Here is a 25,328-nt window from a genome sequence, read left to right on the forward strand (position 1 = left end):
TGGGCCCAAGCATTTCAGATAAGGAATGCTCAACCTATATTGTAGCATCTCTATGGCTGGGTGCAGGGTTTCCCAGAGGAAGTTGGTTGGAAATTGGCATTGTTGGGAAAATTCTAGTTACTGTGGTCTGGAAAGAAAGAGCTTTCCCTAACATCAGGAAAAAAAAAATGCGAGTGTCAGATTTCAACCACCCACCCCCCAGGACAGTTGGAACTTGACATGAGAAAAATATGTAGCTACATGCAATCCAGAATCCAAGCTATTTTCACCAGAAAGAAATATATCTTCAATGTTCTCTTTTCCTCAGGCTTTTATAGATTGGGAGAAATTTTGCTCTTGGAGGGCAGCAAAAAACTATGTATGTGTACATCCCAGCCTCATAATAAAACCTGTGTGCGCTGCCCTGCGCCCCCGACTCCCAGCCCGGAGGAGGAGCGTGGCATGGCCTTGCTCCAGCACCAAATTAGGAAATGAGCAGCCAGATGGGGAAGCTCTCACCCGAGCATAATGCTCCGTGTGCCAGGCGAAGGCATGCACGTGAGGGATGAGGGCAGCCTGGAGCCCGGGCCAAGCAGAAGCCAGACTGCATCAAGCAGTGGAACCCAGCCAAGGCTGGAGAGAAAGCACATGGGAGACCACTGTCCAGCCCCAGGACGGGCCAGGCTGCCCAAGGGATTTCACCTCGAATGTCAGAATTTTTGTTCTTAGGAAAAGCAAAACATTGAGACTTCCCCTCTGCCCATCCCTCTGTGCAGACATGGTCAGGTGGAGCTAGAAATTCATGTTGAAGGTCTTCTTGCCTGGGGACCAGATGCAGATGAGGGAGCAGTAGCAATAAGGAAAGAGAACTCAGCACCCCTTCATCTGTTTCTCCTGCATGTGGCTCAAAGACCTCTGTTTCTTTCTCTCCCAGCTTGGTATCTCTCATCCGAGGCCAAGTAGTAACTACAGATGGGACTCCCCTGGTCGGTGTGAATGTGTCTTTTGTTAAGTACCCAAAGTATGGCTACACCATCACCCGCCAGGATGGCACGTAAGTAGCACTGTGGGCTGGGACCTGTCCAGGGCTGAGTGCGGAGGCGGAGAGCCATGGTGCAGTCAGCTTGGGTTTATGTGGCTCCCTGTGTGAGGTGGCCACCAGACCAGACCTTCAGGGAGGATTCCTCCAAGTCACTCCATGCTTTCCTGTGTGGTATCCCAACCAGAAAACAAATGCTGTCCTGTGTGTGCTGGGGGGGTGGAGGCAGATTCTAGAAAGAAGGTGGTTTCTTAGAAACTAACTCCAATTTTAAATCAAAGGCAGTGCAGGGTGACAAGAATCCACACGACACAGCGTCCTGTGGTGATCCCCTTCTGCTTTCATCTGTGGCTCTAGGAGCTGTGTTGTTTTCGCTACAGTTTTGAGGGGGTGGGCTGTAATCAGAGAAGTCTAATTAAGTGCATTTAGCAGTCTCCCTGCTGTGTGAAGGAGGCAACAGTCCCCAGTGATCTTCTGATTGGGAATGTGCGCCCATTCACCCCCACCAAGAAGAGAGCTCTGCCTCTGCCTGAACCTACCGGGCACCGAGTCAAAAGTTAAACACACGATAAGAAAATAAGAAGTCTGTAGGAAGGGGAAAACACTGACTCTGCACTGGAAACTCGAACACACACACAGCTGTCCTAGCCATTCCAAAGGAAGCAAGCGTCCATCACTGTAAAACTGATGCAGCACTTTTTCTATAAAACCAGACTCTGAGAAATCCTGGGAATAGCGTGGGAGGTAAGAACTGTGAGCTTGGCTTTCTCTGGCGAGGAGTCTAGTTATTCCCTACTGTCCTATAAGCCTTGCAGACAGTTTTAAAAACCACCAGCCTACAGTAGATCCACCTTACCATTCCAACACTGAGACCCAAAGGAGGGGTCTAAGGATTCACATCCAATTCTCAGTACCAATGTCCAACTTACAGTGCCTTACATCCCAAGCACATCGTAAGTTGAAATACCATAAGTCAAAAATGCAGGGCTGGGGCTGTGGCTCAGCAGTAGAGCACTTGCCTAGCATGCGTGAGGCACTGGGTTCAATTCTCAGCACCACATATAAATAAATAAAATAAAGGTCCATCAACAACAAAAAAATATATATTTTTTTAAAAGAAGTTTAGTTCAGATATCAAAAAATAAAGAAAGTGACATTTTTAAAAAATGCATGAATTCTACCTGACCTACCAAACATCCCTGCTTAGCGACATAGTGCGCAGCAGGTTGTTTGCCCTGGTGATGGACTGGGAACTATGGCTCCCTGCCACTGCAAGTGCGGGACTGTTGGACCTCACGTTGGTAACTCAGGAAGAGATCAGATGTGCTTAGAGTTTCTACTGACTGCAGATCACTTTCATAGCCTTGTAAAGCTGAAAAATCATAAGTAAAAACCAACATAAGTGGAGGACCAGCTGCAGTCATTAACTGTCTGGTAGCTCTACTCAGAGGTTTCTATGGCCAAATCCAATTATTCAAAAGCACTGGAATGGTTAACGGATACTGCACAAAGATCTTTGGGGCCTTGTTCATTCTTGGAAGTCAGTGCTGCGTGAAGAACTAACAGCCTTGAGGCAATTCTGTAAAGTCCTGTGAAACAGCACAAGACACTTCTGAGTCCTCCCTCTGCTATCTGTCCCTTCCACTCCCCTGTCCCCTCAGATGCTCCCTGACTAATTAGGGTCCAAATCCACCTCCAAGATCATCTATTCAAGCTCCTGGATCAGTGCCTCTTCAGTTTGCTCAGGTTGAAAAGCCGTGCAAGTCCCAGGCCGTGTTTGGGAATGCTCCAAGGAATCCCACAATCTGTTATAAGTATAGCATGGGCCACACTCTTCCGCTGATTCTTTCTTGCCAGTTAGGAACCATGTTGCTTCGAGGCATTTGGGTCTCTTGTACAGCTTAGGCAAATCCTTCCCCAACAGCATGCATACCCAGGAAACACATATATAAACAAATTCATACGTAAACTGTCATACTAAATGTACTGTGATATTGACCTTCATATCTATGTGGTCCTCGGTCATTTATTTTACATCTGTTAGAAAACAGCAATTATGTTACCAGAATTGGATGAAGCCAGTCATCAGTGTATTTTCACTCTGATCCAAGCGGTAGGGATTCTGATAGAAGCAGGATGGAAGAGCTGCTTTCTGCAAAAAGCTGAAGATTCCAGAGGAGTACAGCCGGGAGTTGGAGGCAGGGTACTCTCTGTTGACCTCCTACCTTTCTGTGAAATGGGAAAAGCAGAGCTTTTGTATTTTCATCCTCTTGGTGGGTCACCTCCACCCAGATCATCAGGAACAAGCAGGAATACAGTGAAAGAATCATTGCCAGAGACAGAAGCAGAATGGAATTTGGCTATAAGCATGGTGCTGTGAGCCCCTGCCAGTGTCCGAGCACCACGTCACTGTCACCACACTGTCTGCTGAACACTTCTCTCAGCCTTGCGCTGTGCTAAGTGCTTTACACCAGAGGTCAGCAAACACATTCTGCAAAGGGCCAGGGAGTAAATAGTTTAGGCTTTGCTGGCCATGTGGCTTCTGCTGCCACAACTCAGCACTGTCACTGTGGCAGGAAAACAGCCATAGAGGTCACATAAGCAAATGAATATAACTGTGTGCCAATAAAACTTTATTTGTCAAAACAGGTGGTGTGAGCCAGGCTCACCCCACGGGACATAGTTGGCTCGTGCTTACTCTGGGGTCTTCATATTTTATTCTTTTTTTTTTTAATATTTTTAGTTGTAAATGGACACAATATTTATTTGTTTGTTTATTTATTTATTTTCATGTGGTGCTGAGGATCAAACTCAGTGCCTCACACGTGTGAGGCAAGCGCTCTACCACTGAGCTACAGCCCCAGCCCAGTGTTACATTCTTTCAGACACCGCGTGTCAGTATCATTATTCCCATTATACAGATGAAAGAAACTTGGGCTCAGAGAGGATTATTAACTTACCCAGAGCATCTCTCAGAGAACCCATTTACCTGTCTCCAGGTTTGACCTGATCGCCAACGGGGGTGCCGCCCTGACCCTGCACTTTGAGCGAGCCCCCTTCATGAGCCAGGAGCGCACCGTGTGGCTGCCGTGGAATAGCTTTCATGCCATGGACACCCTGGTGATGAAGACGGAGGAGAACTCCATCCCCAGCTGTGACCTCAGTGGCTTCGTCCGGCCCGATCCAATCATCATCTCCTCCCCTCTGTCCACCTTCTTCAGTGCTGCCCCTGGGCAGAATCCCATCGTGCCTGAGACCCAGGTAGGAGCTGCGGGCACCAGGGTGGGACGCTGGGTACTTCCTAACCAATGCCAACCAGCCGCCTTCCTCCCGTCACACCTGTCTTCCTGAGGGGCCCGAAACTAATACTAAAGGAGAGGGAGCACAGGAAGATATATAGCACCACGAACAGAAGTTTGAAGCCCTCCCGGATGTGCCGGTGTTTGCAGATAGTCATTCAAGGCTTTGGCGGTCACTGGAGCTTTTCATAAAATAAAAACAATATACATATGTGCAGACCACCTGCAAATTGCCTTGATTCCTGTTAGTCAGAGAGATCCATGATAAGAGGCGCTTTAATGATCTACATCGGTGTTACGACATAGGGCACATCATTGCCTCCCTGTTGCTTTACACTATTGTCACTGGAAGTCGCAGGTTCATATAATTACAGCCTCTCGTGGCCTCCTTGCATGCAGCCTGCAATAAAGCCTGCTGTTCTTATTTACATCTTTTGCCAACAGTGTGGTTTTCTAAAAGAAACGCAACAGTGACCAAGAATAATTATTAATCCCAAAATCATAACCTCAGCCCCTTCTCTCCATGGCGTAGGATGAAGTTTCGGTCGGTTTTCTTTTCTTCTCTCTCTGCTGGGGGAAGTGGTTTCATGCACCCACTTTCGGTGTGGGACTTCGGGAGGCAGCACCAGGTTGCAGACAGTCTACCTCCAGAGGTGTGTTTGGGAGAGTCCAGAAACCAATTGCTTTCCCTCCAGGTTCTTCATGAAGAAATTGAGCTTCCTGGCTCCAATGTGAAGCTTCGTTATCTGAGCTCCAGAACCGCAGGGTACAAGTCACTGCTGAAGATCACCATGACCCAGTCCACAGTGCCCTTAAACCTCATCCGGGTTCACCTGATGGTTGCTGTAGAGGGGCATCTCTTCCAGAAGTCCTTCCAAGCATCTCCCAACCTGGCCTACACCTTTATCTGGGATAAGACAGATGCCTATGGGCAAAGAGTATATGGACTCTCAGATGCTGTGGGTAAGTTTTCATTTCAACCACGTACTCATTCACGGATTTTGACGTGTTCATTCTGTCACTATTTATTGAAGTTCTAGTGGATGCCAAGCACTCTTCTAGTGGATAAATACACAAAGGTCAATAAGACAGACCAGGTGCCTCTTCCATGGGCCTTGTGCTCTAGTGGGGGGTTGAGGTATGAAACTCAGATCGGATGAGGCAGTACCAAGAGGGTTAATAAGAAGACAAAAATGGCCCATGCTGGGAAGAGGACACCTCCCAGGATGGGCATTCAGGGAAGGCTTCTCAGCAAGGTGACATTGAAACACAGGCTTGAATAACAAGAAGGAGCCTTTTGAAAATCAAAAAGAGAGCATTGCAGGCAGAGAGAAGAGTGGGGTGTGTTAGAGGACAAAAAAAGACCAGTGAGGTTGGCGTGCAGTGGACCCGAGGGATATTGGAAGTGAAGGGACAGAAGCAGACAAGGACTAAGGCATGTTCCTGAGAGAGCACTTGCAAATGGCACAGGATATGTGGTGGGATAAGGCCTCAGGACTGCAGGTCTGAAAGCCTGGTACTGTGTTCCAAGGCTTTGTTTTTTGAGGGAATCACGCACTCCCCACTTAGGAAAATTCACCCTAAGAAAAGGGTCCTGTGGTTACCGGAGATGTACCTGGTGGACTATCTACCTGGAATCTTCCCACTTGGGGAAAACCATATAGGAATTGATTAAAACCCAGACTCTTGCTTTCTTTTCACCGATAGATGTGTGGTTTTCAAGAACCAGAAGTCAAGGACCAAAACCAGAGACCAGCACACTTAGAAATGTTCCCTGTAATTCATTGGCAGCCAGTGTTATCAGCCATTCCCTTTGTGCAGAGGGCAGTGTGTTAAGTCCTTGGTCTTAGGTGACCTCTCCATAGCCCAGGTGGACTTTACCGAGATCCCCACAAGGCAGAGGAGAGACTGCAAGAGTTCTCTAAGGTCCTGCAGCCAGCAGGTCACACGTGCTCAGGATGTGGCCCTGGCAGTAGGCTTCATCAATGAATGGAGTTGGTAATTGAATGGAGACAGTAGAAGTTATGGGAGAACCTAGTACATTTAATATAAAGAACACCACTAGCTAATCAGAGACGAATCATACCTGGCCTTAGCCAATACCAACAAGGAGACTGACTATGGCCGTACACCCCCAGGTGCTCTAGCTGTGCCCTTATGCTGTGATGATTCTTGTTTTCCCGTGCCTTCAGTCTCCCCCTTACCTCCTGGGTGTTTCTGAAGCACATCCCAGAGATCACATTCTCTCATCTGGAATACTGTAGAATGCATCTCGAGAAAGCACGTGGAAACCATGACAATGCTATCACCACAAGTCACAATTTCTTAATGTCGTCTAATAGCCTGCCATGATTCAATATTTCAGTTGTCTCCTAAATATCATAAAACATTAAAGATTTATTTGTTGAATCAAGATCCAAAAGGACCCACTTTTTGCAATAGGCTGGTTTCTCTTTAATTGTTTAAAATTTTAAGTCTCATTTTCCAACTTTCTCTTTTTTGCACCTCTATATTTCCTGAAGACCCTGTGTTGTTTGCCTGTAGGACTTCCCAAAGTCCATATCCTGAAGTGTGTTTCCATTTCCAGATTGCATGATCGTGGCCGTTTAACCTGTTCCTCTGTCCCCTATAAACCTCCTGTAAATTGACAGTTGGGTCTTGAGGCTCTCCCGGTTCGGGTTTGATTTTATCTTTGGCAGGACAGCTTGTCAGGTGGCGCTGTATTCTTAACACCGGGAGCACGGGGCTATGTGTCCTTCCTGATTTCAGGAACCACAGATGGCTCGTGGCTTAAGTCTTTTAGGTCATTAGGGATTGTAAAATGATATTTTAATTCTGTCATTACTTTTTCATCTATTATCAGAAATGTTTTGACACAGGGATGCTTTCTCATTAACTACTTAATTATTTGAGGCAGAGTTCCAATAGGAAAGAAAGGGCAAATGCTTTCTTCCCTTTATTTACTAGTTTTCCATATACTCAGACAGTTCATCCTCCAAGGGGGGTGGACTAACGTTTTTTAAATAACTTTGTGAACTCCTGGACTGAAATATTGCTATTGTTTCTATTTGTTAGAGTCCCTATTCTGACTCATGGTCAGCTGGTCCCACTTTGGTCACTGGGAGCCTCTTCACACTGACTCCAGAATCCTTTGAGGTGACCCTAGTGGAGTCTGACTCCTCCCTCGCTATCTCCCAGGGTTACATGGTCTGTTCTCTCTTGCTCAGCCTCTCTCCAGCCATCTCTGCAGGGAGCCCCGTTTCTCTCCAGTGAGGAATAATATACCAAGGCCACCAGCTGGCCTCAGCAACCCTGTTGGCTTCTGTGTGGGTCCTTGTTTCATTCATTTTCAGAAGACAAACTAGGAAATACGAGAGGGAGGTGTTTCTTCAATAAAATGCACCCACCGTTCTTATCGACACTTCCATATCTCAGGATTTTTTAAAAAGCTGCAGAGAATCCCCAAAGGTGATACACATAGTTAAGAGTCTAATGTACTAGGAACAGCAATAATAACAATGCCTTATATTTCAAGAGCAGTGTTCCAATTAAAAATGCACAGTTTCTCAGCCCTTCTTCTTGTGTATCCTTACAACAGCTCTAAGAAACGGGGGCTTTACTTAGCCTGCTGGACTCATGGGGAAAATGGAGCCTCAAGGCATAAGGCTAGAACCCAACTAAGATTAGTATCCATCTCTCCTCCTTCTCCCATTTGTCTGTGTAGCAAATCAAGTGTTTTATAGCCATGTTTTGGGATCGTGTTCCCCAGTGAACTTCCACATACCTAGCAGGCTGAACCCCTTATTAGTGGCACTTTCTGGCATATTGAGTGAACATACAGTCATCCCTCAGGGTCCACCAATTCCCAGTCCACAATACCCCAGGGGATCCCAAAACCTGAGGGAGGATGCTCAAGTCCCTTTAATAAAACAGCACAGTGTTTGTATATAAGCTTTGCACATCTTCCCATCTATGTTAAATCACAGCCAGATTACTTATAGTACCTAATACGATATACGTGCCATGCAAATAATTATTAGACTGTATTGTTTGGGGAATAATGACAAGAAAAAATTCTGTACATGTTCAGTACAGACACAATTTTTAAAAACTGTTTTTGGTCTGTGGTTCATTGAATCCACGCATACAGAACCCACAGGTACAAGAGAGGCACTGCTATACAAAGTGCCTCAGCTTACACAAGCTGTTGCCCCTAGAGTCTCCATATCGATGAGCCACTATGCTTCCAAAGGCCTTTGTCCTAGGGGGCAAAAATAAATAGCAATAGATATAACACGTATATTCCCCAGACATCAGCCGAGAGACAGTCTCCTACCCGTCTCCGAAGGAGCTTCATTCAGCACCAGGGTTTTAAAGATTCCTCTCCTCCATCCACATCACTGGGGTCATTTTTGAAAGCCAGTTGTTCATTGCAGAGGTCTTTCCCTCCCCACAGAGTACAACTGTGTAAAGTTTCAAGGTCAAGTTCAACTCGAAATCTGAATTTAATGGAATCACAAAGACAAAAGCAATTAGCCTGCCTCGGAGTGAGTTTTGGGGACAGAGTCTGTATCTCATGAACATGTGTTCCTTTTTTTTTTTTAACTGGGGAGCTCTGGAGTAATCAAATGGACTCTCTTTTCTCCCACTCTGCCCACCCTTTGTCCTGCAGTGTCTGTGGGCTTCGAATATGAGACCTGCCCCAGTCTAATCCTCTGGGAGAAGAGGACAGCCCTCCTCCAGGGATTTGAGCTGGACCCTTCCAATCTCGGTGGCTGGTCCCTGGACAAGCACCACATCCTCAACGTAAAGAGTGGTATGTGAGCACATCTCCTATCCTACCTATAGCCTTGTGTCTTTTCTGGAACATTCTCACCAACCTTGACATTTCAGGGAGAGCCCTTCTCCTTCCCTCTGCCATTTTTCAGGTGCCAAAAAAGAGGTCATAGGTTTCCTTACTTTCTCCTTTTAAATGTCAATAACATTGGGATGGTTTGTACCTCATACTTCTTCAGTTGTCCCTACGAACATTCTCTTACCTCGTACCATAGCATTGGGGAATTCTCCTCCCATGGAAGCTCTCTCATCCCCATGAAGACATGGAAGAACTACCAAAGGAGAGGTTTCCTAATTTTTCTCTTCTCCTGTCACTTCCCCTCACCCTTAGTAGGCCAATACAAGTGTCCTTCCCAGAAAGCTGTAGTGACCACTCCACTTTACCTCCTCTCCCCAGGAATCCTACACAAAGGCACTGGGGAGAACCAGTTCCTGACCCAGCAGCCCGCCATCATCACCAGCATCATGGGCAATGGCCGCCGGCGGAGCATTTCCTGTCCCAGCTGTAATGGCCTTGCAGAAGGCAACAAACTGCTGGCCCCCGTGGCCCTGGCTGTGGGGATCGATGGGAGTCTCTATGTGGGCGACTTCAATTACATCCGACGCATCTTTCCCTCTCGAAATGTGACCAGCATCCTGGAGTTACGGTAAATAAACCCACAGGCAAACTTCTTGTGCTCCCGACTGGCCCTGAGTGTCTCTGGGTGAACGGCGGCTGCACTTGGGTTCTCCATAGAATATAAGGTCCATGTGCTCCAACATCTAGGCCTAGAATGAACTAAGGATTTGGGGAAATGCTTGGTGTATCTAAGACACACCGTACACAGATTTGATAACTATTGTCAACAGCTGACTTACCACCAAGGGTATAACAGCTTTTCGTCTCCAGAGGACACGGGGTAAAGGACCAAGGTGTCTTTTATTTTTGTGAACTTCTGTAGAAGATTCTGATGCACATTGAAGCTTGAGAACCACTAACGTTCATTGGCTAGTTCATAAATTTCTATCGAGTGCCTCAGTCCTTGAGTTCTCTATAAATTCTCCAGATGTCTGCATATTCGTGAGGATAGGAGGTAGCACAATTTCATCAGGGCTTGCTAGGTAACCTTCTTCCCTTGGTAGATGTCCTCCTGGTCATTGCTTCCTACTAATCCTGAAGTATAGATTCCTCTGTGCTGGGAAAATACTGACACCCTACCCCTCAAAAAAGCCCATGAAAATATGCTCTTCCCAGGATAGTTGGTTCCAGACCCTCAACCCCAAGGAAGAGCTGTAAAATAGAGGGAGAAATGGGTCTGTGTACACCAGGAGCCATGAGAATAGGGGAAAACACAGAGGGGAGTAAAGTCCCAGCTGTTGCATTTGGAGTCCACTCAGGAGCCTCAGAAAAAAATCAATTGTAGACAAATTTTAAATAATGATTTCAAGTATTACTACATGCTTTAAGAGAAATCTACTAGTGTAAGATCTAGGACATGGTGGGGTCAGGGGAATTAGGAGGCTGAATGGAATATAGTAGCCAGAGGAGCCTCTCATCCTAAGTGGCCTTCAGTCTGATCCCCAAATAACAAGGTCAACCATAGGGAGATCTGGGGGACAGCATTTCAGGCAGAGAGAAGTTGTGTAGAAGCCCTCTTGCCAGCCAATAACCTGGCGTATTGAAGGGACTGCTGACAGAAGTCCAGTGTGGCTGGGTGATGGTGAGCTCAGAGGAGCATCCTTGGAGGAGATCAGAGAGGTAGCCAGAGCACTGATGTCTTGGGGACTTCCTAAGCACATGGACAAGGGCTTTCTTATTGGAATGGGCGGCTACTGAAGATCGAAGCAGAGAGTGGGATGCAGCTAGGAGAATGGGACTGGCCTGTGCTGGTCTCTGAGGGCCCAGAAGGGAGGAATCGTGGGCTCAGAGAACATGAGAGGTGGGCACCTGGGGAAGTCCATGCAGTCCAAGCTGAGTTGGAGAGCCAAAGAGCCACCATAGGAGAAACACCAAAGTGGAGGAAGAAGTGGTAGCATCCACGAGATAAGCAGAGTGAGAGGGAGGCATGGTGGAGGAGGCTGCATAGCCAGCCCTCAGGCCATCCCTGCCAACCCCCCAAAACACTTCCCCACCCCTCACCATGGAGAGCCCCTTCCCAAGATTTGTTTTGCATTTTCTGGCCCAGATAAGCCCTCCTCTTTTATGGAGGAGGCAGGAAGGGAAGGGTTGGATGATTTAATCTGGCATTGCTACCCTCCACATCTGCCCTTCCTGTCCTGCCACAGATCTTCCTACTCAAAGCCAAATCACCCTCTGCCTGGTGCATTCTTACCTCCAAACCTTGACTCGTGCTACCAGCTCAACCCAAGTGTCATGTCTACTGACCTAGCTCAACCCAAAGTGTCGTGTCCACTGACCTACCTCTTCACATCCATCTATGAGGTCCACATTGAGGGGCCACTCTCCCATCAAGCCTGATTGCCCTCATAGAAATAATTCTCACCCTCCTCTGGGTCTCTTAATGCTCTGAGTTTGCATTAGAGTTGACACCACTTACTACCTAGGTATGCAGTTGTGTCTAAGTCTTAAGGCCTGGTGTGTGACCTTCTATAGCGCAGATGTCTTGGTCACCTTCACCCCTTAATGCCATGCCCAGCCTACCCTAGGTGCTCAAGACAGGAAGTATGAGTTAAAGAACCAGTCTTCTGCTCCTTGTCAGAACTGGTCTTTGATTCCATGTCTCTCAAACTGTAGAGGCCACAGTACCAAAGGGACAAGCTAGTGGCCCAACCAGAGCAAACCACACCACACTCACCTGGTGACAGGGAGGACAGCTGGAAGGAATGTGGCTCTCAATTTCCCTGGACAGCTGTGTGGTTTGGTTTTTTCTTCTTTTGCTGCCTCTGGACTCATTCTTGCTTTCATCAGCCAGGAACCCAGAGCCGATTAGAAGTTGAGCTTTTACAAGAACACTGGTTTGATTCTTCTCCTCTTCCCACTACATACCTGAAAACAAAGGGCTGTCAATCCCCTCGCTTCAAAACAGAAGCCAGCAAAGGGAGGGGGGGGAGGGAGGAAGAGACCTGTCTTGCTTGTGTCTTGTCTCCATTGTGAGTTGGCAGCTGAATGATTCAATTTGGGGACTCAGAGCCCACCCCATCCCCTTACCCACCCCAGAGCTTAGCCTCAGGATTGGGATTTTGTTTAAACATTTCCATGCTCTCTCACGCTCCTCACCCTTCCCCTATTCCTTTACCTGCACAAAGCATGCGAGGGCAGAACTCTACACACTGGGTAACTTCTGCTGGTAGAAAGAGCCTTCTCTTGGTAAAGTGGTTACCACCTATGTGCTTTGATTTAGCACATTTTCAACACCCTCTCCCCAAAAGAGTCTTGAAATCCCACCTTTAGCAGTCCCTTTCCGTTCCTCTAATTATCACCCTCCCTAATTGGTCCTTAGGAAACCTAAGGACTCAGGAGAAAGGTACATTTTCCAATCACTCACATCTTCGGGTGACTTTCTCTCATAGAAGAATCCTTCTTGTCTGTCTCCCAGTTTGAGACCATCTTAGGAACTGGGACCCCCATAAAAGGCAGTAAATAGGTAAATAAGTAAGAAGTGGGACAGTGCTTCTCTACCTTTTTCTGATGTGGTCCCTTATTGTGAATCTAAGAATGGCAAGTATTCTTTCTTGTTTGGAATTCTTGAATCATTCTTTTTATTTTTCAAACATAAATTTCTGTTATAACATTCAATAGGCTTTTTTCCATTGAAACACCTTCTGCCTGCTGACATTCTTATGGTGCTGTTAGGGTGGGGCCAGGGCTTCTCTGCCTTAGGGAAAATCTACAGAGAAGGGAGTTGTCCCAGCCAGATGTGGTCAGGCTGGAAGGGACCGAGATGTGGGAAAGCGGGGGTGCAGGAAGGAGGGCAAAGACCATGAGAGTCATCAGAGAGAAGCTGAGCACCAGGGCAGGCTTCCCCGGGTGGGACCGAATGTTAGGAGGGCTGCAGTTAGAGATGCAACTTTGCTCTGCTGTCGGACTGAGAAGTTAGGGGTCAGGAAGGGAAAGATAACAAAACATGCAGTCCAGAATAATGTAACCACCAGGACACCGTAAAGTTTTGGATAGTACTGGGCACCATTCTCATCATCAACAACCCAGATTTCTTGGTGCCTAAAGCCAATATAGTTTCGGGGTCTCCTTCTTTTAAAAATAAAAGAAGCAAGGTTATTTAGGATGAGAAAAATGAAACAAATGACAAGTTTGTTTTTTGTTTTGTTTTTTTTTAGAAAACAGCAATCAGCACACACATCCCAAAATTCAGACAAACCACCTCGTATTTTTGTTTTCACCTATTACATGTTCATGGGACTTGTTTTCCTACACTTTTTAGCTCCCTACTCCTTGACTGTCTTTTAATAAGATAGTTTTTTTTTCATTACATTATCTGCAGAAAGGATAAAAAGATATTCTAGTCTTCCCCCCACCCAGTGTGGCTGATCAAAACTTGTTCCAGATTATCAATGAAGTAAGAAGCTTTCTTTCATCTTGGCCATTGATTATTGGTCATGTGAAAGTCATAAACTTTGGGGAAAATTCTATGAAGCTTTCTCTATAGCATTCCTGGGCATTTCATGTTTTCTTGTGCAGTGAATAATCGAAATACTCTTTGCATTGATGCTCACTGACCATTGTGTCATTGATGTCCTTGTGGTATTGGAATTCTACACTGGGTGAGGCTGCAGGAATAAACACAGTAGGGCAGAAGCATTCCTGAACGCCATTCTTATACCAGAACAACTAGCAATAATTTAACAATTTAACTAGATGCTAAATCGCATCCTTCTAAAGCTCAACCAACGTACCCCAACTCAAACTCCCTTGAATTAGAACACCAACACCAACACCAAAAAAAAAAAAAAAAAAAGCCTGTGGCCAGTCCAGCTCTACCCGACTCAAGCAACAAGAGTCTCAGCTAATTATAACTCTGTCCTGAGCAGAACTCCAAGGCTCAGAGCTAGTCCCAGGCAGGGTTTGTTCTGCACTAAAGGTTAAAAGCATTTGCAATCCAAGTTTCCTGGGCTCAGGAACCCACTTCCCCAGCCCCTCACTCTCTCCTGGACTCTCTGCTAAGTACCTGCAACACAGAAATGAGTAAGTCCCATCCTGTTCACAAAGAAGTGAAGAAGACAAGCACACAAACCTAAATCACAGGACAGTGTGATGACAACTTTGTGAGACAGGCTGAGATGGCAAGGAGAGACCCCCACAGGCTTGGCAAAGGGGTCATTGGGACTCTGCCGTGAGCAGACATAATCCATCTCAATTCTTAAATCAGAGACACCACTTTATCCTCGGAGGGTACATCTAAAGGGTGTATTTGTGCTATTGAGACTGCACACAGAGCCAAGGCCTGTCCCCTGTAAGTAGGGCATCTGTACTCATGGCTGACTCAATGATGCTGTAATTTTGGTGTGTTGCCTGCTAAGCACCCAACCTGTTAATGACCCTGGACCAGAGTAGCAGTGACTTCATCTGTACCCAAAGCTCATATCCATGTGATCATTCGGACTCTCCGCTCTCCAGGGACTTGATCCCATACCCCTTCCTTTGTCCTTCCCCCAACATAGATACTATATTAATCAACTTAAAGCAGATGTTCTCGGGAAAGAAGTAGGTCAGGTCTGCAAACCCAAATCCCATCCAGTCTTTTCACAAAATCTTGACTAAAAAAAAAAAGTGGAATTGATATTTCAATAATTAAGAGCCAAATATGTCTACCACTGGTGGCAGATAACATTTCACTTTCATTAAGCAATATAAAATAGACGCGAGAATTCCCGGCTGCCACCCTGACACACCAGGCTTTGCAGAATGAATCTTAAATTGCACTATGTCAGTCAGAGCTCAGGAGTTATCAGCATCATTTAATTAACTTTTTTTTTTAGCAAAAACTAACACGTTAGAATAAAATATAAAAATGTAATCCCTGTGCAAACCCACCACTAATGATGGCCCCCGGCAGAGGCCCGGGCTGCACCTAAACAAGAATCAGGGCATTGAACTCTCCGTGTGCCTCCCCTGAAACCTCTTCCCTTCGCTGGAAGGGAACGAAGGGTCAGGGGCTCCTCCACCTTGACCCGGAAGCCTCAGGAATGGGGAGCAGCTTTCCTGACTCCTCCTCTCCCTGGTGTTAGTTTTCAGCCAGTTTCCTGTTGAAATCGAAATGTAGTTTTTGTTCTTTAAAGAAAAAGCAACAAAACTTTTCCTAGTTCTTCAAAAATGCATGGTAAATGGAGTCTTTGGCTCCGATCACAAGAGGAGGTTGGAGCCTCTGAATTTCATTATGACCATAGTGGCAGTATTGGGTGTTACTGTGAGAAAGAAGACACGTTTGGGGTCTCACACATGCAAGTGGGATTCGGGGAGGAAGGAGGCAGAGAGCAGAGATAGGAAATGGTTCTGCCTTTCACATTCAACAGAGCCTTGGCTCAGCTGCAGTCTGGTGTGAATGGGGCCCTTTCTTAGGTACCATTGACCCTGTAATACACCAATGACAAATGAGTGGTACAGATGTGACCTGCTCCCTCCATACCCAGGAAAGACATCGCAAATGAATCACAGTGCTCTTTGCAGCTGACCTTGAACTTGGGGTCAGAATCCTTGCACCACCACACTTGCAGGAACCATTACTGCAACAATAGGTGTCACCCCAGCTGTAACCTACCTGCCATCCCTTCATTAGCCAGAAGTCCTGTTTCACCTGTTGCTGCCTGTGTCACATGACAGCCACATTGCCTGTCAGGAAATCCAGGCATTCTGGTCCGGATTTTCCAAAGGCCTGGAGAAGAACAAAATTGGGGGTTCTTCTCGAGTAATTGAGCTAGGAGCTGTCAGTTAGAGGTTAAAAAAAATGAAAAAGACTGCCTTCTGGTGGGAGGGACCTTTGTATAAGAAACAAAAAATGTTGTGTTTGCTTTATCATCAATTCCTCAGCTAACTGTTTGTTCTTTTTTCCTTCTGTTTTCTTTCTATAAAGAAATAAAGAGTTTAAACATAGGTAAGACGAAGAACTCTTTCCCATATAATTTGATATGGTTCGTTTGCTTCCTTGTGTTTGCTTTTAATTTTTTTTTTATTTTTTGTTTCGTGCTTCTTGTGTAATGTTGTATATTTTTATGCACCAAATATAGTAACTTTTTTATGCGCTAATTGTGTGTTGTGGATATGATAAGCTTTAGCAATTATGAAATGCAGTCAAAAAGCAACCAAATAAGCTGACAGTAATTAGAATTTCCGGGAGATGTAAGTGCAAGATAATGAACCCTCAGTGAACTTTTATCCCGACTGCTCAGCACGGTCCGTAATTGGGCTAAACAGTTGAGGCAAACTTCTGGCTTTTGTAAATGCTGGACTGGGTTCACAAAAGCTTTAATGAACTGGAAACGGGTCAAAAACTCATTTTCAACTCATTAATGATTTTTTTTCCCCTGGATTTATGGTCATTTAAAAAAACATACACACACACAAGTTAATTGCCAATCTGCTGGTCAGAAAGAATCCAACAGTCAGATGCATTGAGAATTTTCATGGAGTTAAATCACTTTTGAGTGGTATGAAGGGTGTAGACCAAGTACTTTTTAATCTAAATGACCTCTGTCATTCCACTGATCCAAGGTCATCATTTAAAACTATACTGGAAGAGTTCACATACAAAGTACACAACACACACATCTGTGTATGTATGCAAGCATTGCACCAAGATGGATATAGCAAGAGTATTCTTGAAGAAAAATGACCTGATTTTTATTTGGAAGAGGAGACCAAACAGAGCAATTTATATTGCTACTATTCTTTTCAGTCCGGGTCATGTAATGTAAAGGGGCATCTTTATGATATTGGAAGAAAATTAGAAAAAGAAGCAAGTCCAATTGTATGAGGTCATCACAGTCAGTGGAAAGGCCATGGCTAGGAGGAGTCCTCTGCCTTCTTATTCCCTGGTGCCCCAAATTGGCTGGTTAGAGCACCCCTTGCATGTTGCACTGATCTTAAGCCACAGATTGTGGAAGCAGCACTGCCCATCTGACCTGAGCCTCTTTGGGAGCACCGTGGTTGGAATGAATGTGAAGCCATGTGGAGCCACAGTTTCCTGAGCAGGCATTCACCCCACGCCCCCAGCTGCCCACTCTTATGCTGGAGATCTGGAAAAGCCTCCTCAAATCTGGCTCCCTAGAAAGTCAAAATTAATTGTCTTGCTCGTAGATAGGCACAGATGTGCGGTGCCTGCCTCTTTCTGTTGATGGTGCCGGCTACCGTGTGTTCATAAGAGTGCAGCATCTAATTAAAACTCCGCACAAAGTTTTCCCTTTCTGCCCTAATTTGTTTTGCATGTATGGATATTCTCTAATGACTTAAACAAAAAAAGAGAGAGAGAGGAGGAGGAGGAAATAGGAGGAGGGAAGGAGAGGAGAGGAGAGGAACCCACCTAGCCTACTCTTTCCAACTATTGTCTAGGCTGGAATTTTAGAAAGACCTTGACTTCTAGTTCAATTATGTGTCTTAATAGCAACCTGAGGAGAAGCTGGAATTAAAGATGGTCTCGACTCACAAATTGTTCCTAAAAATAGCTCCCTAGATCTGTTTTTTTTTTTTTTTCCTTAATTCGGGAAAGAACCCAAATGGTAGTGTTTTAATTGGTAATTTCCCAGCTAATGTCTACAGGACAAATTCATCCAATACTATCATCACCCTCACCTTCCCTTCACCTCACCCAGCCCCTCTGCTCCTGTTGCACCAAGTATAATTAATACCAGGAAGAACAGACCATGCTCTTGATTGGCAAGTGGCCCTGAAAGCTGCTCCCCCGCACTGGGGCAGAGGAGCATTATCTGTTCGCCTCCTGGAGATGTGATTTGAATAGCCAGTATAGAAATAGCATGAACACTCACCCCAGCCTCCATGAGTGACCGACACTGCAAAGGGAAGAACTGGTAGGTTTTGAGTCAGAAGGAACATTAGCAATGATTCAGTTTGATTTCTTCATTTCCCAAGTAAGGAGGCGAGCACCCAGTGCAACCAAAAGACTTACCTAAGGTCACCAGCTGAGTACAAGTTGAGTTCTGAATTTCCTGTGTCTTGATTATGAGCCAACATAGCGTTTCTCTGTACTGGTTAGCTAGATGCATGGCAGACAAATTGTCCAGGCTTCTGAAACTTACACTTACCTAATACACTTCACGCACACAAAGTTATTCATTTCCAAGTGCTCCTTAGGGCCCTGGTGGTTCTGGGTTCATACCTATGACCTCAATGTTACCCACGATTGGAAAACTGCATCTCCTCCCTCATCAACGCACACTCTGGATGTGATTGCAAGAGGCTCACATCTCTTCCCACTAAATGCCAACTTGATTTGTGTCTATACCCAGGAACAATGAAAAGATCTGAGATCCTCAGATTGGAGATGGCTCCAGGGAGCTTCTCATAACAAAGTTAGGGAAACTCTTAGGTTGCCTCGCTATTCATGATCTAGTACCTTGAAGTCACTGATGAAGCATAGAGTAAAAAGGGGACATCATCAGGCAGCTTTGATCCTCAGTTTCACCTGAGACGATGCTAAGCCCGCGTGGGGATCTAGAAGAGGCTGACACACAGGTGGTTGCCTTGAATAACTAGCTGCTCACAAACCCAGGCCTGGAGTGGGGTCTTTCCTATCAGCTGCAGTCTTTCAGTACAAGGATTATCCAGGAAGCCCACGGTAGTGTGAGGGGAGAAGTCTAACTAGAAGGAGCTCAGAGCCATGCCAATGCCAGCGCTCAGTCATGGTGTCAGATTCCTTCCAGTTCACTAAAGTGGAAAGATGCTAGAGAAGGTGAGGGCGTGGCTAGTGGTTTTGTCATCTCTTTGATCCAGGAGGCCAGCTGCATAGCCCCTTCCTCATTTTTCTTTGTGCTTCTTCCAAAGCAACAACCCAGCACACAAGTACTACTTGGCCGTGGACCCTGTGTCCGGCTCGCTCTACGTCTCTGACACCAACAGTCGCAGAATCTACCGCGTCAAGTCTCTGAGCGGAGCCAAAGACCTGGCCGGGAATTCGGAGGTCGTGGCAGGGACTGGAGAACAATGTTTGCCCTTCGATGAAGCCCGCTGCGGGGACGGAGGGAAGGCTGTGGACGCAACCCTGATGAGCCCTCGAGGTAAAGGCTGCACAAGGGAGTCCTCCGCCCAGACAGAGCCTGCTGCCCGCCTTGCATTCCCCTTACTGGAGCTGAACAGCTTCCAGCAGCCTAAACACAGCGTTCCCTGGCTTTGGTGTAGGGGTGGGCGATTTTGATTTTTTTTTTATATTTATTTATTTGAGTAAATTTTATCACCCACATAGGCTGCAAATGGAAAGTAGGGTAGACTGCACCTCGAAATTTCTGATCGCGGCTAGTCACAGAGTGCCAGAGTGCCAGCTTTAGGGACCAGAGCCAGAACAAAGCCCCGCTGGGACCTCCAACCACTCCCCGACTTTCCTTTGGACAATAATGTATATAAAGTCAGAAGTACAGTGGCCTGCCCAGCTATAAATGCCCTGAAAAATGGTAGCGATTAAGAATGGGCATAATTTCCAGGGGTTCAGGATGGGGCAGTTCTTGGAATGAATGGGGCTCTGTTTTTTGAAGGACTGACAGTGCTTTAGGTTAAAGAGCAATCATCTAAGGGTCTAATTCCTGTTAGCGTTTTTAGCTACTGTGAAAGCAGCCTGCAGCATGGATTAGGAATGCCAAGCCTTGTACTGGGGCGCTGAAATAAAAATGCAAAAGAAATAGAAGCTGCCGTCTGTGCCTTATCAGCCCTGCTGCGACAGGGGAATGCTAGGGTTGGGTGTCCCCCGGGGCGCTGGAGCGATGATTAGAGTCACGGCTTAATTGGGAATTCTTCCTGGAGGTTACATTTTTTGAATTGGAAGTTTCTGACTGTAAGAATCATTGTTTCTCAGCCTCAGAGTTGCAATCGGTTGTGAAGGGTATTTGAGTAATTTACTATCAATAATTTTTAGAGGAACGAACTTTGGAAATAACTTCTTTTCTAAAGAGAACAGATGCAGGATCATTTCCTCATTCATACATCTGCAGCCCTGGTCCACGTGCAGCCTAAGGTGTTGTCTTCAGCTGGAGGGAAATGGGCAGGCCTACAGTGAGCACCCCGGGTGGGTACTATACTCATTTCAGCACACTGCCCGTGAGGAAGGGTCTTGCCTTTAAAAGGCTGAGAATCACTGCTCTGAGTGGACTGATCCATCCCAGTGAGGTCCCTGGTCCAAGCAGACAGGGCCCAGCAGGGCAGCCCCACACCTGCACCCCACAAACCACACTCCTTTCCAACAGACACATTCCCACCGCTTGTCTTTTGAAGGTATTGCAGTGGACAAGAATGGGCTCATGTACTTCGTTGATGCCACCATGATCCGAAAGGTTGACCAGAATGGAATCATCTCCACCCTGCTGGGCTCCAACGACCTCACTGCTGTCCGGCCACTGAGCTGTGACTCCAGCATGGACGTCGCCCAGGTAGGACACTCTCTTTTACTTCTCATCGCTAAGCACCTCCTAGTTCTTGACCGAAAGGTCTCACCGGATTCCTGTTTGAGTTGGAAGAGGAGTGGGAGGCCAACAGATACTGGTACAGATTTGTTTGGAGGAGCCCCGAGGGGAACTAGACAGCAAGATGCAGGGGAACAGCTAAGACTGGGAGAGGAGAAAGCATGAGACAGAGGAAAATTCTGCTCAGAAGAGTCGAGATGGTGACACACTCCAGCCGTGGCAGATTACAGGGTAGGAGTTGCTGGGTAATTACCCATCTTCTCCATCATTATTGCAGGTTTGAGACTGTACAGTGTGGTGTTATATGTCAATCAGAACTTCCTGTTAATTGGAAGTGATCGCATTCTCGCCATGTAAACCTTTTCTCCGTGCAGTAGTGATCGGAGCAGAGTCTTCTGTAGTAGTCCCCAAAGTGTGCCTTTAGTCAGGGCTCTTTTCGTGACAGAGAACCGAGGTTCCCTCCAATGTATGGCATTTGTTCTCAAACAACCTGGAATATACGTTCACCCTTCCTGTAAGCGTCTTTTCAACCCTTGGTCAACCTCATAAATTTCAGCTCAAATTCCACAACAAACTGACAACTTGCTACTGAGATTTTTATTTCGAATTCCACAGAGAAGGAATGTGTTTGATTTGGTTCATTCTTTTTCCCCCCAGGCAAACACTCAAAAGTTGTAACTTGCTAGCTGGCCTGTGCTTTGTCAGCCCTTGGGTCAGGGCCACCTTTCAAGCCACATGCCTCCTCCAAATAAACACGCCCTTCTCAGGCTACTGGCTTAGTGAGCAGAGTGTATTCAGGATTGTACTGACCCCTTATGCAGTGCACTACCTGTGTAACCATATACTATAGCTTGGACCCTGGTTAATCATCTGGAGCTGTGAAGCATCATAAGTAAAGCCAGTGGGCAGATGGGACGGGAGGTTTATTGCACAGTTGCTGTTTATTGCACAGTTGCTACACATCAGCATGGGCAATGGGAAGCTAGTTCAATGAAGAGCACCTCTAGGACAGTTCGTTAGTAAAAAAGTTAAAATCTGCATAAAGCCAATGTAAGTGCCCACACTCAAATGCTGGCCATATCATAGGCTATTCTTGAACACGATACCATGTCCTCCACAGGTTCGCCTGGAGTGGCCAACAGACCTGGCGGTCAACCCCATGGACAATTCCTTGTATGTTCTAGAGAACAACGTCATCCTCCGAATCACCGAGAACCACCAAGTGAGCATCATTGCGGGTCGCCCCATGCACTGCCAGGTTCCTGGCATCGACTACTCGCTCAGCAAACTCGCCATTCACTCTGCTCTGGAGTCAGCCAGCGCCATCGCCATCTCTCACACAGGGGTCCTCTACATCACTGAGACGGACGAGAAGAAAATTAACCGTCTGCGCCAGGTAACCACCAACGGGGAGATCTGCCTCTTAGCCGGGGCAGCCTCAGACTGCGACTGCAAAAACGACGTCAATTGCATCTGCTACTCCGGGGACGATGCCTATGCCACCGATGCCATCCTGAATTCCCCATCGTCCTTAGCTGTGGCTCCAGATGGCACCATCTACATTGCAGACCTGGGCAACATTCGGATCAGGGCGGTCAGCAAGAACAAACCCATACTCAATGCCTTCAACCAGTACGAGGCCGCCTCTCCCGGAGAGCAGGAGCTGTACGTCTTCAATGCGGACGGGATCCACCAGTACACTGTGAGCCTGGTGACCGGGGAGTACCTATACAACTTCACATACAGCGCTGACAATGACGTCACCGAGTTGATTGACAATAACGGAAATTCCCTAAAGATCCGACGGGATAGCAGCGGCATGCCCCGCCACCTGCTCATGCCGGACAATCAGATCATCACCCTCACTGTGGGCACCAACGGAGGCCTCAAAGTTGTGTCCACACAAAACCTGGAGCTTGGCCTCATGACCTATGATGGGAACACTGGGCTCCTGGCCACCAAGAGTGATGAAACGGGATGGACGATCTTCTATGAGTAAGTGGGTTTGTGATGTGTCTCCAAAGAGCGCTTCCCCGGGCCGGGCTGGCCTCGGCATCGGCCATTCATGTTGCTTTTAAAATTGCTTAGTCACATTGTCTTCCTGACTTTAATGATTTCTTGTGGCCTCAAGATATTCATGTCCCTCTCCCTGACTCTTAAATGATTTGCTCTATTGGGTCTCTGATATTGAACATCCTACCTACTAGCCTTGGGAATTCCTGTTGTCTGCCTGCCGTTCAAATTTCAGGATATTGGACACGCACAGCCCCTGGGAGATAAAGTGCTGATTAACTTTGCTGATTATTCATGTTTGCTATGGGTGCGGAAATTAGAACCTAAAAGGCAAGATCCCAGTGGGGCTCCTGTAATTTGCCAATAGGTCCAGCAACACACTTGATTGCACAGACAGGTAGATAAACTCTGAATTTCCTCTTTAGCAGGAGCAGATCAATACAGATAAAGTGCTAGGTATATTAAAAGATGCGAGAGCCGGTCATATTTCCCCTAACAATTATCTCATACTTAATAGTCCTGCCGTTTGTTTTGCCAAAAAGCTGTTTTCCCTAGCTCCTGCAGCAGCTCTCGGTCAAGCTCCCGCAGGTATTAACCAATGGAGCGCTGGCGGAAGCCGCTAAGACTCCCCAGTCACTGACTGTGGCTGGAATGGAATTTGCAAGTATCTGATGTCCTTGGGAAAGGAGCATGCTAGCCTTATGTATTCAGAGTGCTTGCTTGTTCCAGATGTTGCTGCTAGCTGAGAATTTAGTAAGTTGGAGCAGGGGTATTACAGAGGGGAATGGGGCAAGAGAGAGGAAAGAAGACCTCATTGTCAATCACACCTAAATCTAGGAATGTTCACTTCCTGTTTGTGTGCCAAAGGGCTTAGGAAAATGTAAAAGGAAGCTGTTGCCACCTGCTGGAAATTTAGTGCATTACAGAATTGCTTTCCCTTCTTGGGGCAAAGCAACCTTTCTCAGGCTTCTGTAGCCTCTTCATATTCTTCCAGGCACCGGACTTGATCACACTTCCCCAGAACACTTCCCCCTCTGTCATTCAATCTGAGTGCCACCTTTAGCAATCACCCCAAGTAGGTTAAAGCTAGGCTTAAACCCATACACCTCTTGGATTTGTGCCTTTCTTTGTGGTAGTTTTGCAGAAAGACCTGTTGCATTTAGAAATCATTAGTTGGGGCTCCTGAATGAGAAAGAAATGCCCCTCTCAGGGAGGCCAAACCCAATTAGGCCTGACTCCAGGACTGTAGTAAAGCCTTGGCTCTGGTTTTAGTGGGTCCACACAAGTGGGCTTAGAGGGAAGGTATTTTACAGCAAGAGTCTCTAGCTCAGTAAAAACATGTAGACGTGATTCCTATTTTTTTTTTTTTTTTTGTACTGGGGATTGAACTCAGAGGCACTTCAACACTGCACCACATCCTTGGCTGTTTTTATTTACTTTTTATTTTGAGACAGGGTCTCACCAAGTTGCTTAGGATCTTGCTAAATTACTGAGGCTGGCCTCCAACTTGTGATCCTCCTGCCTCAGCTTCCCAAACTGCAGGGATTACAGGCATGCACCCCCGCACCCAGCCATAAATCTTTTTTTAAATATTTGTTCATGAATAATTTTTTCCTCCCCTCCTTAATTTGATAAGCTGGGGTTTTCTTTTGTTTTTTCCTCATAATGTGGGTAAATCTAGTGATCCCAAATTCTGCATTGTGGAGGTTCAAATATGTAAGGTTCTCTTAGCAATTCTTTAAAAATATATATAGCAAGTTCTTTTGGGTTTTATAGCACTTTTAATACATGGCCAGCAAATTGGTAGTTTGAAAAAATCATACATCAAACTCCACTTCCTCATGGAGGTGGGAGATGGAGACCAGCATTGCATCACCTTAACCAAAACTTCAGAGAGGAGTGAGCAGAGAAGAGAAAACCACACAGGCTTTAGGGTTGCCAGAAAACAGTCTGTCCTTCTGTGAGGACTTCAGCAGGTGGATTCCTCTCTTTCCACTGTGTTCCATGAGGCAGGGTACAAACCTTTCCATAGGGGGCTAGAGCAGCAGAACATTCTCTCTGCATAGACCTTGATGGGCAGAGAAGCTGTTTATCAGCTCAGCTGTTACAGTGACCCTCAGCAGATAAGTTTGATTCTCCCCATTTTAAATATAAGGAAGCTGAGTCTCAGAGAAGTGACTCGACTCTCCCAAGGCCACACGAGAGGTCAGCGGATCTCTATGTCCAGTACTCTTTCTATGACCCACCACTGTTCTACAACAAGGCTCTGAGTAGAATTTGGATTTCCATCTTCCATCTCCAGATGAAAATTGTTCTAGGATTTAGGGAAAGATGTTCCCAATAAGGCCATCCCATTAAGGACTCAGAGCAGGGGGAGGAGTCAGGGGAAATAACATTAATGAATCATTCTGGCCTCATTTTATGATCAGCCAGTCCCAGAAAGTTCCAGGGAACTCCAACCTTGGAATTCAGATTTCTCCAGATGCAAGACATTAGGTCCTGATAGAAGAAGTAGCCGGGTTACAGGATATTCCTGAGAGAATACAGGTTTTCACAGTCTTCTGCAAAAGCCCCTGGACCTTGACACC

General features: G+C 46.3%; 1 protein-coding gene across 4 annotated transcripts in view; it reads left to right on the forward strand.

Moving 5' to 3' along the window:
* Nucleotides 1-25,328, forward strand: part of Tenm2 (teneurin transmembrane protein 2) — an 881,534-nt gene that overhangs the window by 825,727 nt on the left and 30,479 nt on the right. For all 4 annotated transcript variants that reach the window (XM_026407438.2, XM_026407439.2, XM_026407440.2 and 1 more), the window contains 9 exons: nt 914-1,033; nt 4,018-4,279; nt 5,013-5,280; nt 8,990-9,133; nt 9,551-9,800; nt 16,179-16,199; nt 19,103-19,335; nt 20,540-20,694; nt 21,848-22,722. In XM_026407438.2, coding sequence (XP_026263223.2) covers nt 914-1,033; nt 4,018-4,279; nt 5,013-5,280; nt 8,990-9,133; nt 9,551-9,800; nt 16,179-16,199; nt 19,103-19,335; nt 20,540-20,694; nt 21,848-22,722 — 2,328 coding nt within the window. The remainder of the gene's footprint in view (nt 1-913; nt 1,034-4,017; nt 4,280-5,012; nt 5,281-8,989; nt 9,134-9,550; nt 9,801-16,178; nt 16,200-19,102; nt 19,336-20,539; nt 20,695-21,847; nt 22,723-25,328) is intronic.

Source organism: Urocitellus parryii, chromosome 1 (assembly GCF_045843805.1).
Source record: "Urocitellus parryii isolate mUroPar1 chromosome 1, mUroPar1.hap1, whole genome shotgun sequence".
NCBI classification, from domain to species: Eukaryota; Metazoa; Chordata; class Mammalia; order Rodentia; family Sciuridae; genus Urocitellus; species Urocitellus parryii.